Here is a 14,332-nt window from a genome sequence, read left to right on the forward strand (position 1 = left end):
ATCCTTCTCACCCCCCCCTTAAATGATTTAGATGCACTATTGTAAAGTGGCTGTTCCACTGGATGTCAGAAGGTGAATTCACCAATTTGTAAGTCGCTCTGGATAAGAGTGTCTGCTAAATGACTTAAATGTAAAATGTAAATGTACAATGACAGCCTAGGAACAGTGGGTTAACTGACTTGTTCAGGGGCAGAACGACAGATTTTTACCTTGTTAGCTCGGGGATTCGATATAGCAACCTTTCGGTTACTGGCCCAACGCTCTAACCACTAGGCTACCTTCTGCCCACAGAATCCAAATATAAAATATTTTTAATTTAACAGTTTTTTTGTTTGTTTACTACATGATTCCATATGTGTTATTTCATAGTTTTGATGTTGTCACTATTATTCTACAAAGTAGAAAATAGTCAAAATAAAGAATCTCTGGAATGAGTAGGTGTGTCTAAACTTTTGACTGGTACTGTATATATATATATATATATATTTTTTTTTTTTATTGTACTCCGAATGGTCCCAGATGCATAACCAAAATAATCATCAGTTTCTCACAGTAGAGGAGAGTCGGGTAATTTTAGTCATTTTTTAAATTCAGCATCACTCCATCAAGGGAAATATAGTATATCTGCATATATTTCCAGATGTTATAATTAATTTAGAAAAGTGGTTTCTTGGCACAATTTACCCCAGATATGGGGTAAGTTGAGCTGCAGGACAGGGTAAGTCAATCTGGCGACACATTTCTGGACTGAATGAAACCTCACTAGTACCGTTTTTAAAAACACAATTCATCACAATCACTTTTTGTCTTTTAATAATTTTAATCATCTTTCAACAAAGGCTTACCACCTAGCAAACACTGTGTTCTTTAAAAATACTTAAAAATACTTTGAGCATAGGCCAGGCCCTGTTGATACCTCATATCCCAGCTGTAATGCCTTGAAAGCATCATGAAACCTCTAACACAATATATACATTTGACTTGGTTAAAATCCGTTTTTTTAACATCCCTACATCAGCTATTGTGAGCAGCAACACATCAATACACAACTATAGAAACTAATCATTGCAATCAATAATGTTCCTTGTTGTATAAAAACAAATGGTTACGGTACCATGGGGTACCATGACACAATGAATTTACCCCCTGTATCCTTTAGAAAGAAAAACGGTATATTATTGATCCATACTTTAACAATTTGCTAGTGGTTACTAGTTTCTCTGGTGTTTACTAGTAAAACTACTTGGCATGAGAAGATAGAAAGACCTTTACAAAGATTTCTAAGGACAGTGAGAGTACAAACACAACAGAAAAACGTTTTTCGTGTTAAATGCTTTATTTGTCATGAAAACAAATGTGGATATTGAACTGCACAGGATGTTGTAGAGGTGTGGGACTATTGAATGACCAAAGCTAGGATCAGACTTAGTAGGTGACCATTGTGCTGGTCAGTCAGTCATTAAAGATGCACACCTAGAGAAGGAGAAGGGAGACATCAGTGGACACAGGGCCAAGTCACTGTAAACCTGGGATAAAGTTGATATTAGAGCTGGGATAAAGTTGGTATTAGAGCTGGGGTGAAGTTGGTATTATTGAAGTTAGAAACATGTAGTTGTGACCGGGATGAGCCAGTGGTCTAATTAAGGCTTTATCCCACAAACTTAGCAGCAGAAGCCTATATTCTTACCTTGGCATAGACACCGTGGTTATCAGTGCTGGGCACAGCCCTGTCCCCAGGACACAACACCCCGAAGCTGACCGTTGCACACCACGGGGCCACCGGAGTCTCCCTGAGAGAGAGACAATGAGAGATTTACATCACTGTTTCTCTATACTGTATTTTCGGTCAGACAACAACCACCCGAGCCACTGCCTGTTCACCCCGCTATCATCCAGAAGGCGAGGTCAGTAGCAGGGACCGAGAGACTGAAAAACAGCTTCTATCTCAAGGCCATCAGACTGTTAAACAGCCACCACTAACATTGAGTGGCTGCTGCCAACATACTGACTCAACTCCAGCCACTTTAATGATGGGAATGGATGTAAAAATATATCACTAGCCACTTTAAACAATGCCACTTAATATAATGTTTACATACCCTACATTACTCATCTCATATGTATATACTGTACTCTATCATCTACTGCATCTTGCCATCTTTATGTAAGACATGTATCACTAGCCACTTTAAACTATGACACTTTGTTTATATACCCTACATTACTCATGTATATACTGTACTCTATACCATCTACTGTATCTTGCATATGCTGTTCTGTACCATCACTCATTCATATATCTTTATGTACATATTATTTATCCCTTTACACTTGTGTGTATAAGGTAGTAGTTGTGGAATTGTTAGGTTAGATTACTCGTTGGTTATTACTGCATTGTCGGAACTAGAAGCACAAGCATTTTGCTACACTCGCATTAACATCTGCTAACCATGTGTATGTGACAAATAACATTTGATTTGATTTGATTTAATAGTTTTGATAAGCTGGTCAGTAGTACCTGGCAAGAGTCCTAGCCTCCCTCCAGGAATCCAGCACAGAACATGGCGTTGGTGATCATGCCAGGGTAGGAGTTGTTACAGACGTTGAAGGACAGGACGGCGAGGTTCAGGCACTGTAGCTTGTTGCTATCGGTGGCTGTAAGGATGGATGAAAAATTAAAGAATGGATAGAAAGAAGGGGAAATTAAAGGCAGAATATGTCAATTATGGATTATTTACATTTTAACACTGGCAATGGTTACCTGACCAAGTATATTTTACAACAGCCCCAAAATACATGAACATGTTGCCGTTATTGCTGTACTCACTAGAGCTCATGGTGTTGCCCCATCCAGAGACGGTACACATGGTGCCCGTGGGGGCTCAGCTGCTGGGCAGAGCAACAGGCTGCACGTAGGTGTTGATGGTGGCGGGCTTGCTCAGCTTGATCAGCATAATGTCATTGTCGATGTTGTAGGAGCTGTAGTTGGGGTGGGGGATGACGTGGGAAGAAGAGATGAATTGCTCCTTACCTTCAGTCCTGTCAACGGTGTTCTCGCCCAGACACACCTCCACACAGCTTAGGGAGAAAGAGGGAAAGGAAAGTCTTTCATCACTTGATGGTGTTCTGTGCTGAGCCTTGGGGTGCAGGTGAAGTGAACTGCATGATATAATCTGGATGATAGGATGTTGTTAAACCATGACAGACATGTAAATCACCTTGTACATGCCTTGGCGTGTGCGAGCCGGAACGGCTCATAGGAACAGGAGCCCATCTCCTGTTTCTGTAGCGCGAGGCAGCTTGATGTACCAGTACACATATTGAATGTATTCATTAAATGTAAGTCTTACTCATCTATAAGCACATAGGATACTTCAGGTACAGTTGAAGTCAGAAGTTTACATACACTTACGTTGGAATCATTAAAACTCATTTTTCAACCACTCCACAAAATTCTTGTTAACAAACTATAGTTTTGGCAAGTCGGTTAGGACATCTACTTTGTGCATGACACAGGTAATTTGTCCAACAATTGTTTACAGACAGATTATTTCACTTATAATTCACTGTATCACAATTCCAGTGTGTCAGAAGTTTACATACACAGTTGACTGTGCCTTTAAACAGCTTGGAAAATTCCAGAAAATGATGTTGTGGCTTTAGAAGCTTCTGTTAGGCTAATTGACATAATTTGAGTCAATTGGAGGTGTACCTGTGGATGAATTTCAAGGCCTACCATCAAACTCAGTGCCTCTTTGCTTGACATCATGGGAAAATCAAAAGAAATCAGCCAAGACCTCAGAAAAAGATTGTAGACCTCCACAAGTCTGGTTCATCCTTGGGAGCAGTTTCCAAATGCCTGAAAGTACCATGTTCATCTGTACAAACAATAATATGCAAGTATAAACACCATGGGATAACGCAGCCGTCATACCGCTCAGGAAGGAGACGCGTTCTGTCTGTGCGAAAAGTGCAAATCAATCCCAGAACAACAGCAAAGGACCTTGTGACGACGCTGGAGGAAACAGGTACAAAAGTGTCTATATCCACAGTAAAACGAGCCCTATATCGACATAACCTGAAAGGCCGCTCAGCAAGGAAGAAGCCACTGCTCCAAAATCACCATAAAAAAAAAGCCAGACTACGGTTTGCAACTGCACATGGAGACAAAGATCATACTTTTTGGAGAAATGTCCTCTGGTCTGATGAAACAAAACAAAAAAAAGTTCAAACTTGGTTGCAAATTGCGCGGCAAGTAGCCTAGTGGTTAGAGCGTTGGACTATTAACCGAAAAGGTTGCATGATTGAAACCTCGAGTTGATAAGGTAAAAATCTGTCATTCTGCCCCTGAACAAGGCAGTTAACCCACTGTTCCCAGGCCATCATTGAAAATAAGAACGTGTTCTTAACTGACTTGCCTAGTTAAATAAAGGTAATGTTATATATATCTAAATGGGTCTTCCAAATGGACAATGACCGCAAGCATACCTCCAAAGGTGTGGCAAAATGGCTTAAGGACAACAAAGTCAAGGTATTGGAGTGGCCATCTCAAAGACCTGACCTCAATCCTATAGATAGTTTGTGGGCAGATCTGAAAAAGTGTATGCGAGCAAGGAGGCCTACAAACCTGACTCAGTTACACCAGCTCTGTCAGGAGGAATGGGCCAAAATTCACCCAACTTATTGTGGGAAGCTTGTGGAAAGCTACCCAAAATGTTTGACCCAAGTTAAACAATTTAAAGGCAATGCTACCAAATACTAATTGAGTGTATGTACACTACTGCACCACTAGGAATGTGATGAAATAAATACTACTCTTATTCTGACATTTCACATTCTTAATGAGTTGGACGGGAAGGATATACTCCAAACACCCGAACAGGCCCTCATCCCCATCATTCACTGGAGAAAGAAACAGATTTCGCAGAAAGATATTGGGTGCCTTGAAGATCAGGCACCCAAGGATCAGGCGACGAGTGCCAAATCTGCCTTTGCCATCTGTAATGTTAGCCAAAGTTCAATCGCTGGAAAATAAATGGGCCGAACTGAAAGCATGTATATCCTACCAAAGGGACATTAAAAACGGTAATATCTTATGTTTCACCGAGTCGTGGCTGAACGACAATATTAATAACATACAGCTGGCGGGTTATAGTCTATCGGCAGGACAGAACAGCAGCATCTGGTATGGGCGGGGGCCGATGTATATTTGTAAACAACTGCTGGTGCATGATATATCTAAGGACGTCTCAAAGTTTTGCTCGCCTGAGGTAGAGTATCTCACGGTAAGCTGTAGACCACACTATCTACCTAGAGAGTTTTCATCTGTATTTTTCGTAGCTGTCTACCACAGACCGACGCTGGCACTAAAACAGCACTCAATGAGCTGTATACCGCCATAAGCAAACATGAAAACTATCATCCAGAGGCGGTGTTCCTAGTGGCCAGGGACTGCAGGGAATCAGTTTTGCCTCATTTCTATCAGCATGTTAAATGTGCAACCAGAGGGAAAAATAATTTTAGACCACCTTTACTCCACACACAGAGATGTGTACAAAGCTCTCACTCGCCCTCCATTTGGCGAAACTGACCATAATTCTACCCTCCTAATTCCTGCTTACAAGTGACTCGGCCTATAAAAAAAGTGGTGAATCTGATGAAGCAGATGCTAAACTACAGGACTGTTTTGCCAGCACAGACTGGAATATGTTCCGGGATTCTTCCGATTGCATTGAAGAGTACACCACATCAGTCACTGGTTTCATCAATAAGTTAATTGATAACGTGTTGTCCCTACAGTGACTGTACGTACATACCCCAACCAGAAGCCATGGATTACAGGCAACATTTGGACTGAACAAAAAGGTAGAGCTGCCGCTTTCAAGGTGCGGGACTCTAACCCGGAAGCTTATAAGAAATCTCGCAGTGCTTTCCGATGAACCATCAAACGGGCAAAGCATCAATACAGGGCTAAGATCGAATCGTACAACATCGGGTCCGATGCTCATCGGATGTGCCAGGGCTTGTAAACTATTACAGTCTACAAAGGGAAGCACAGCCGAGAGCTGCCCAGTGACACGAGCCTACCAGACAAGCTAAATAACTTCTATGCTCGCTTCGAGGCAAGTAACACTGAAATATGCATGAGAGCATCAGCTGTTCCGGATGATTGTGTGATCACGTGCTCCGCAGCCAATGTGAGTAAGACCTTTAAACAGGTCAACATTCACAAGGCCGCGGGGCCAGATGGATTACCAGGACGTTTACTCTGAGCATGTGCTGACTAACTGGCAAGTGTCTTCACTGACATTTTCAACCTCTCCCTGTCTGAGTATGTAATACCAACATGTTTCAAGCAGACCCCCATAGTCTCTGTGCTCAAGAATACTAAGGTAACCTGCCTAAATGACTACCGACCCGTAGCACTCACGTCTGTAGCCATGAAATGCTTTGAAAGGCTGGTCATGGCTCACATTATCCCAGAAACCCTAGACCCACTCCAATTTGTATACCACCCCAAAAGATCTATGAATGATGAAATCTCTATTGCATTCCACACACCCTTTCACACCTGGACAAAAGGAACACTTATGTGAGAATGCTATTCATTGACTACAGCTCAGCGTTCAACACCATAGTGCCCTCAAAGCTAATCATGAAGCTAAGGACCCTAGGACTAAACACCTCCCTATGCAACTGGATCCTGGACTTCCTGACGGCTGCCCCCATGTGGTAAGAGTAGGTAACAACACATCTGCCACACTGATCCTCAACACGGGTGCCCCTCAGGGGTGCGTGCTCAGTCCCCTCCTGCACTCCCTGTTCACTCATAACTCTACGGCCAGGCACGACTCGAACAACATCTTTAAGTTTGCCGATGACACAACTGGGGTAGGCCTGATCACCAACAATGATGAGACGGCCTATAGGGAGGAGGTCAGAGACCTGACCATGGGGTGCAAAGACGACAAACTCTCCCTCAACGTGATAAAGACAAAGGAGATGATTGTGGACTACAGGAAAAGGAGGACTGAGCAGGTTGAGAGCTTCAAGTTCCTTGGCGTCCACATCACCAACAAACTAACATGGTCCAAGCACACCAAGGCAGTCGTGATGAGGACACAACAAAACCTATTCTCCCTCAGGAGACTGAAAAGATTTGGCATGGGTCCTCAGATCCTCAAAAGGTTTTACAGATGCACCATCGAGAGCATCTGACAGGTTGCATCACTGCCTGTTATGGTAACTGCTCGGCCTCAGACCGCAAGGCACTACAGAGGGTAGTACATCACCAGGACCAAGCTTCCTGCCATCCAGGACCTTATTCTGATCTTACTTTTTTTTTAGGTATTTTCTTAAAACTGCGTTGTTGGTTAAGGGCTTGTAAGTAAGCATTTCACTGTAAGGTCTACCTACCTGTCTACCTGTTGTATTTGGCGCATGTGACAAATACATTTTGATTTGAATATATGAAACAGACCATTAGTATATGTACCATCAAGTTATATGCAACTCATATTTCTGTATTAATTGAACTAAAAAAAGACATTTCAAGTCATCATTGTGGAACCACTGATTTGAGGTCAGTGTGGTAAGTACCTGGCAAGAGTCCTTGTCTCCCTCCAGGTATCCAGCACAGAACATGGCATCGGTGATCATGCCAGGGTAGGAGTTGTTACTGTAGGATAGGATGGGAATGTTCAGGCACTGTAGCTTGTTGCTGAGAGAGAAAGAGAGGATATTGTGTTCCTAATAGTACAATTTCTATGCCTGAAAACACTCGTTCACCATGAAAATGACCAACTGGCGCATGTAACCTTTGACCGAGGTTCTGTACTCACTGGAGCTCATGGTGCTGTAGTTGGGGTGACGGATCACGCGGGATGAAGAGATGAACTGCTCGCTACCCTCAGTCACCTTGATGTTGTGCTCGCCCAGACTCACATCCACATGAGAAGATCAGAAGATTCTATGAATACTCCTAAGTGGTGCAGCAGTCTAAGGCACTGCATCTCAGTGCTAGAGGTGTCACTACAGACCCTGGTTCGATCCCGGGCTGTATCACAACTGGCCGTGATCAGGAGTCGCATAGGGCAGCGGACAATTGGCACAGTGTCGTCCGGGTTAGGGGAGGGTTTGGCCGGAGTAGGTCGTCATTGTAATATAAGAATTTGTTCTTAACTGACTTGCCTAGTTAAATAAAAGTTAAATTAAATAAACAAATGAGAGAGAGAGAGAGAAGTCTAATTAATTAACTTAGTTAAATACAAACTCTAAAACTATGTCCTTTAGTTTAGCCAAAATTAGATTGTCACTAACCATGTTTCCATCCAAACATTATTTTGCAAGTAAAGTACCTGTCGGATAAATAAACTCCCAACAGGCCTGATGGAAACAGTATAATATTAGGTTAACTTTCCTAGATGTTGACAGAACAAAACACGCTAGACGGGGGTGTACACAATATATTAGAAGTAGTTCACATGATACTTACGACTTGTAGCAGTGAGCAGCAGACACCACCATGTGCTGGAGATCAGGGAGCCACCACAGATGTGTTACCCAGACTGCAGAGATACCTGATGGTGCTGGGAGTACGGCTTGTCTTGCACTCATACCCTTCCATCTTTTCGTCCTCCATTGCGACTGGAAACCGAGAGCAGGCAGATTCTTAGCGATATTTCCTCACCATTTGAGTATATTAAAAAAGGCATAATACTATCATAAAAGTGGAATAACATTTGTTAATAACGTAAAATTAACACATTTGATGTTAGTGTCAACACAGTCCTCTATGCCAATTTTTACACCGCTCCGATGAGCAGAGCAAAGACCAGAGAAATCATGGTTGCTGTGTCATCCTGTCGATGAAAGGGGTTGCTGGTTGCTGTGTCATCCTGTCGCTGCACACCTGGTTTATGTACCTCACAGTTTCATGGAACTGTTTGATATGTCAAGAGATCTCTAATCAGATTTAAAAGGTTCTCTGGTGAGCAAATAATACAGCAGGTAGCATCAAGCTGTAAATGTTGGAAAGTTGTGCATCCTCACCACTCACTGGGGAAGGTTAAGTTACAGGAAGGGGCAACTGATCCTAGCTCTGTCCAAGGCCAACGTCTATGTGAATGAGACTCAAACCTGTCAAATCACCTTGCAAAATGTAGGCCTACCTTTTCATGAAGTATTGGTCAACGTTGTTTTATTAGTCCCAGTACAGTGTTTATTGAGTTAATCCCAGACTTTGGACTGGATTCAATCCGTATTGTGGAAGTGTCATTCAAGGTCAGTGTTAATATGTGAAGGTCATTTCCGAATGAGCTGACATATTCAGCATTTACCGTGAATTAAGTCTTTGCGAACAGGGGGAAATGCCTTTAAAATTCAATTGAGTTTTAACGCAGAATTTCTGTGAACATCTGCGATACGGATGAAATCCAGCCCTTCATTTCTACCAGAAGACAGTGCCACAGTACACTAAAACTGCTAGTTTGAGATGACCAGTATTCTCTGCAGTTCAAACTGTATCTTGACCTCAACATGGCTGCAACACAGCTGTGTGTGTGAACACACACAATCTACCCAAGGCCTACTGTACCATAGCTTTGTAGATTAGATGTTTACTTAGTCACATGCACTGGGTCGTAGATGTTGTTGCAGTGTATAGTGAAGTACACAACTTCTTCGGGATCGGTGTCCCTTCCACGGGACGGTTGAGCTAACGTAGGCTAATGCGATTAGCATGAGGTTGTAAGTAACAAGAAGATTTCCCAGGACATAGACATACTGTATCTTATGTTGGCAGAAAGCTTAAATTCTTGTTAATCTAACTGCACTGTCCAATTTACAGTAGCTATTACAGTGAAAGAATACCATGCTACTGTTTGAGGAGAGTGCATCATTTTATACATGGCAAGTTATTAATAAACATATTAGGCACATTTGTGCAGTCTTGACACATTTTTAACAGAAATGCAATGGTTCATTGGATCAGACTAAAACTTTGCACATACACTGCTGCCATCTAGTGGACAAAATCTAAATTGCACCTGGACTGGAATAATACATTATGGCCTTTCTCTTGCATTTCAAAGATGATGGTACAAAAAAAAAAATAGTGGGGGGGGTTCTCTTTATTATCTTTTACCAGATCTATTCTCTTATATTCTCCTTCATTCCTTCCACATTTCCACAAACTTCAAAGTGTTTCCTTTCAAATGGTACCAAGAATATGCATATCCTTGCTTCAGGGCCTGAGCTACAGGCAGTTAATGTCGGTATGTAATTTTAGGCAAAAAAATGTTAAGGGGTTGTATCCTTTTTTATGAGCATGGCCTTATTTCTATTACAGCATATTGGATGACTGTCATTCATATTCCATTCATCTATCTTAATGTAACAGCGATAGGTTAAGCCTACTACATGATACTCAAATGTCCCTATACCCATCATGAGATTGCTACAACCTAGTCTATAAATGAAAGTTTACATTGTGGGTGCATAGGTTGAGAGAAATTTGAGTTATCAAGGTGATAGACGTCGACACATTCAATACTGCCTTGCCTGCATCTAGGGATGTGGACATAAAGTTAGGGTTACGGTTAGAGTTATGGGTAAGGGTTGAGCCGGGGTGTAGACATGAAGTTAGGGTTACGGTTAGAGTTATGGGTAAGGGTTGAGCCGGGGTGTAGACATGAAGTTAGGGTTACGGTTAGAGTTATGGGTAAGGGTTGAGCCGGGGTGTAGACATGAAGTTAGGGTTACGGTTAGAGTTATGGGTAAGGGTTGAGCCGGGGTGTAGACATGAAGTTAGGGTTACGGTTAGAGTTATGGGTAAGGGTTGAGCCGGGGTGTAGACATGAAGTTAGGGTTACGGTTAGAGTTATGGGTAAGGGTTGAGCCGGGGTGTAGACATGAAGTTAGGGTTACGGTTAGAGTTATGGGTAAGGGTTGAGCCGGGGTGTAGACATGAAGTTAGGGTTACGGTTAGAGTTATGGGTAAGGGTTGAGCCGGGGTGTAGACATGAAGTTAGGGTTACGGTTAGAGTTATGGGTAAGGGTTGAGCCGGGGTGTAGACATGAAGTTAGGGTTACGGTTAGAGTTATGGGTAAGGGTTGAGCCGGGGTGTAGACATGAAGTTAGGGTTACGGTTAGAGTTATGGGTAAGGGTTGAGCCGGGGTGTAGACATGAAGTTAGGGTTACGGTTAGAGTTATGGGTAAGGGTTGAGCCGGGGTGTAGACATGAAGTTAGGGTTACGGTTAGAGTTATGGGTAAGGGTTGAGCCGGGGTGTAGACATGAAGTTAGGGTTACGGTTAGAGTTATGGGTAAGGGTTGAACCGGGGTGTAGACATGAAGTTAGGGTTACGGTTAGAGTTATGGGTAAGGGTTGAGCCGGGGTGTAGACTAGTGTCAACCACAGGAGATCGTGGAACCTTACTCTATTAGTGTAATGGTATCAGATACATCAAACACATGGTTTCCATTTGCTCTGTTCCAGCCATTATTATCAGCCATCCTCCCCTCAGCAGCCTCCATTACTGTCAAAGTACAACTATTTATTTAAAACTTGTGTTAATACCAAATATAATACATTACACTACCCAAGTGTGTGCTTACGTTGAGTGTTTTACTGTATATTAACTGCATACAGTATAACTTATATAATGAACACATGGCCATATAAGGTATACAGAGTTTATTTTTAAGACAGCCTTGTATGACTTTTCAACAAAACCCCATAAACCCAGTTTGCTTGTTTACAAAGCTAAAATTGGCCTTGTGAGCAGCAAAGTTGTGTTTGTCGACTTCTCCAAGAGAATACCACCGTGTGAACCACACAGCTGTGTTGCAGTCATGTTGAGGTCAAGATACAGTTTGAACTGCAGAGAATACTGGTCATCTCAATCTGGCAGTTGTAGTGCACTGTACATTTATCACTGTCTCCTGTAAGAAATTCAATCAAATCCAGAAGGCAAGAACCTGCACTTAAAAGTACTGAGACTAATGAAAACATATATTTAGCTTTCTGCTGCCTTCAGGGTCAACTTCATACCACACCATGATGGAAAATGCTTTGTCATAATGCTGACCTTGGCAGTGCACCTTTTGCCTCTGATTGGATTTCTGTTGACCAATCAAACAGTTCCATTAAACGGGGCGGCACAGCCAATTCTGCATATATACCAGGGGTGCAGATTAACCCCTTTCATCGACAGGATCATACAGCAACCATGATTTCTCTGGTCTTCATTCTGCTCATTGGAGCCGCTTGTGAGTATAATAATGATCATAGAAAAAGAACAGGACTGTGTAATGACACTAACATCACAAATGTGTTTTTTGACGTCATTAATAAATATGTTGTTGTTTTATCATAGTGCTATGCTTTTCCATCTCAAAAGCTGAGGTAATATCGTTAAGAATGTGCCTGCTCTCTGTTTACAGTCGCCACGGAGGACGACAAGATCGTTGGTGGGTATGAGTGCAAGGCCTACTCCCAGCCCCACCAGGTGTCTCTGAACTCTGGGTACCACTTCTGTGGTGGCTCCTTGGTCAATGAGAACTGGGTTGTGTCTGCTGCTCACTGCTACAAGTCGTAAGTACACTCCCAAGTGAACTACTAGCAACATATTGAGTCAATAACAACTAGCAACAATTTGATAAGCTTAACTTTTGCGACACTTGAACCCCACATTCACATGAACTATCTCTCTTTCAGCCGTGTGGAGGTGCGTCTGGGCGAGCACAACATCAAGGTGACTGAGGGTAGCGAGCAGTTCATCTCTTCATCCCGCGTGATCCGTCACCCCAACTACAGCTCCTACAACATCGACAATGACATCATGCTGATCAAGCTGAGCAAGCCCGCCACCCTCAACACCTACGTGCAGCCTGTTGCTCTGCCCAGCAGCTGTGCCCCCGCGGGCACCATGTGTACCGTCTCTGGATGGGGCAACACCATGAGCTCCAGTGAGTGCAGAACCTGGGTCAAAGGTTACATGTGCCAGTTGGTCATCTTCATGGTGACTGAGTGTGTTTACAGGCATAGCAAATGTAAACATACTATTAAAAACTGTCATTATGTCTAACTATAACTCTCCTCCTACCTTCCTTCCTCCCTCCATCCTTCTATCTCTCTCTCTCTCTCTCCCCCTCCTTACAGCCGCAGATGGCGACAAGCTGCAGTGCCTGAACATCCCCATCCTGTCCTACAGCGACTGTAACAACTCCTACCCTGGCATGATCACCAACGCCATGTTCTGTGCTGGATACCTGGAGGGAGGCAAGGACTCTTGCCAGGTACTTACCACACTGACCTCAATTCAAGGGTATCACAAGGATGACGTTAAATTTACTAATTCAGTTGATTAGAAATATATTGAGAATGAAATAACCAATTAATATCATTATCTCGATCTCTCAGGGTGACTCTGGTGGCCCTGTGGTGTGCAATGGTGAGCTCCAGGGTGTTGTGTCCTGGGGTTATGGCTGTGCCGAGCCCGGTAACCCCGGTGTCTACGCCAAGGTAAGACAGAACAATTGTTTTCATGTTGTGTTTGAGGAAAACATCAACATTCATACATCACTGTGACATACTTTGGTTTCCTGAAGGAAAAAGAGTATAAAATATTGATTGATGGTTCTCATGTTGCCTCCCATTGAGCGTGTCCACTAATGTCTCCCTTCTTCTTCTCTTCCTTCAGGTTTGCATCTTCAATGACTGGCTGACCAGCACCATGGCCACCTACTAAGTCTGATCCTTGCTTTGGTCGTCCAGTACGTTCGCACAACTCTACAACATCCCGTTCCAGATCAACATCCACCTTTTGTACGGGAGATTAGACATTATTTATGTTTATGATAAATAAAGCATTTAACACTAAATACTTTTTTTTCTGTTGTGTTTTTACTCTCACTGTCCTTAGAAATCTTTGTAAAGGTCTTTCTATCCTCTCATGCCAAGTAGTTTTACTAGTAAACACCAGAGAAACTAGGAACCACTAGCAAATTGTTAAAGTATGGATCAATAATATACCGTTTTTCTTTCTAAAGGATACAGGGGGTAAATTCATTGTGTCATGGTACCCCACCGTAACCATTTTTTTAATCGATACAACAAGGAACATTATTGATTGCAATGATTAGTTTCTATAGTTGTGTATTGATGTGTTGCTGCTCACAATAGCTGATGTAGGGATGTTAAAAGTGTGGCATAATTGCTCCTCCTTCTTACCCATTTAGAGTATTGTCTCTGAGAGTTGTGTTGCTACTGAAATACTGTGTGGTGCAACATGAATATGGTTAGATCTTACATAATGCTTTACACCGAGC

At 42.6% G+C, this 14,332-nt stretch overlaps 1 protein-coding gene and 1 pseudogene across 1 annotated transcript; one reads left to right on the forward strand and one right to left on the reverse strand.

Moving 5' to 3' along the window:
• Positions 1-1,452: 1,452 nt before the first annotated feature.
• On the reverse strand, positions 1,453-8,846 carry LOC135521976 (trypsin-1-like; annotated as a pseudogene).
• A 3,321-nt stretch (positions 8,847-12,167) lies between these two features.
• LOC135521978 (trypsin-1) lies at positions 12,168-13,885 on the forward strand. The gene is made up of 6 exons (XM_064947825.1): positions 12,168-12,271; positions 12,446-12,596; positions 12,720-12,970; positions 13,164-13,300; positions 13,425-13,526; positions 13,705-13,885. Exons 1-6 carry the CDS (start codon positions 12,232-12,234, stop codon positions 13,750-13,752), a joined length of 729 nt encoding a protein of 242 aa, XP_064803897.1. The 5' UTR covers positions 12,168-12,231; the 3' UTR covers positions 13,753-13,885.
• The last annotated feature ends 447 nt before the right edge of the window (positions 13,886-14,332 follow it).

This window comes from Oncorhynchus masou, chromosome 30 (assembly GCF_036934945.1).
Source record: "Oncorhynchus masou masou isolate Uvic2021 chromosome 30, UVic_Omas_1.1, whole genome shotgun sequence".
In the NCBI taxonomy this organism is placed as follows: Eukaryota; Metazoa; Chordata; class Actinopteri; order Salmoniformes; family Salmonidae; genus Oncorhynchus; species Oncorhynchus masou.

What these genes read in the sequence shown, in the direction of transcription:
- LOC135521978 (XM_064947825.1), top strand. Translation starts at nt 12,232, where the DNA reads ATGATTTCTCTGGTCTTCATTCTGCTCATTGGAGCCGCTT. An exon ending in TCTGCTCATTGGAGCCGCTT is followed by an intron (nt 12,272 to 12,445) that starts GTGAGTATAATA and finishes CTCTGTTTACAG; the next exon opens with TCGCCACGGAGGACGACAAG. An exon ending in GAGGCAAGGACTCTTGCCAG is followed by an intron (nt 13,301 to 13,424) that starts GTACTTACCACA and finishes TCGATCTCTCAG; the next exon opens with GGTGACTCTGGTGGCCCTGT.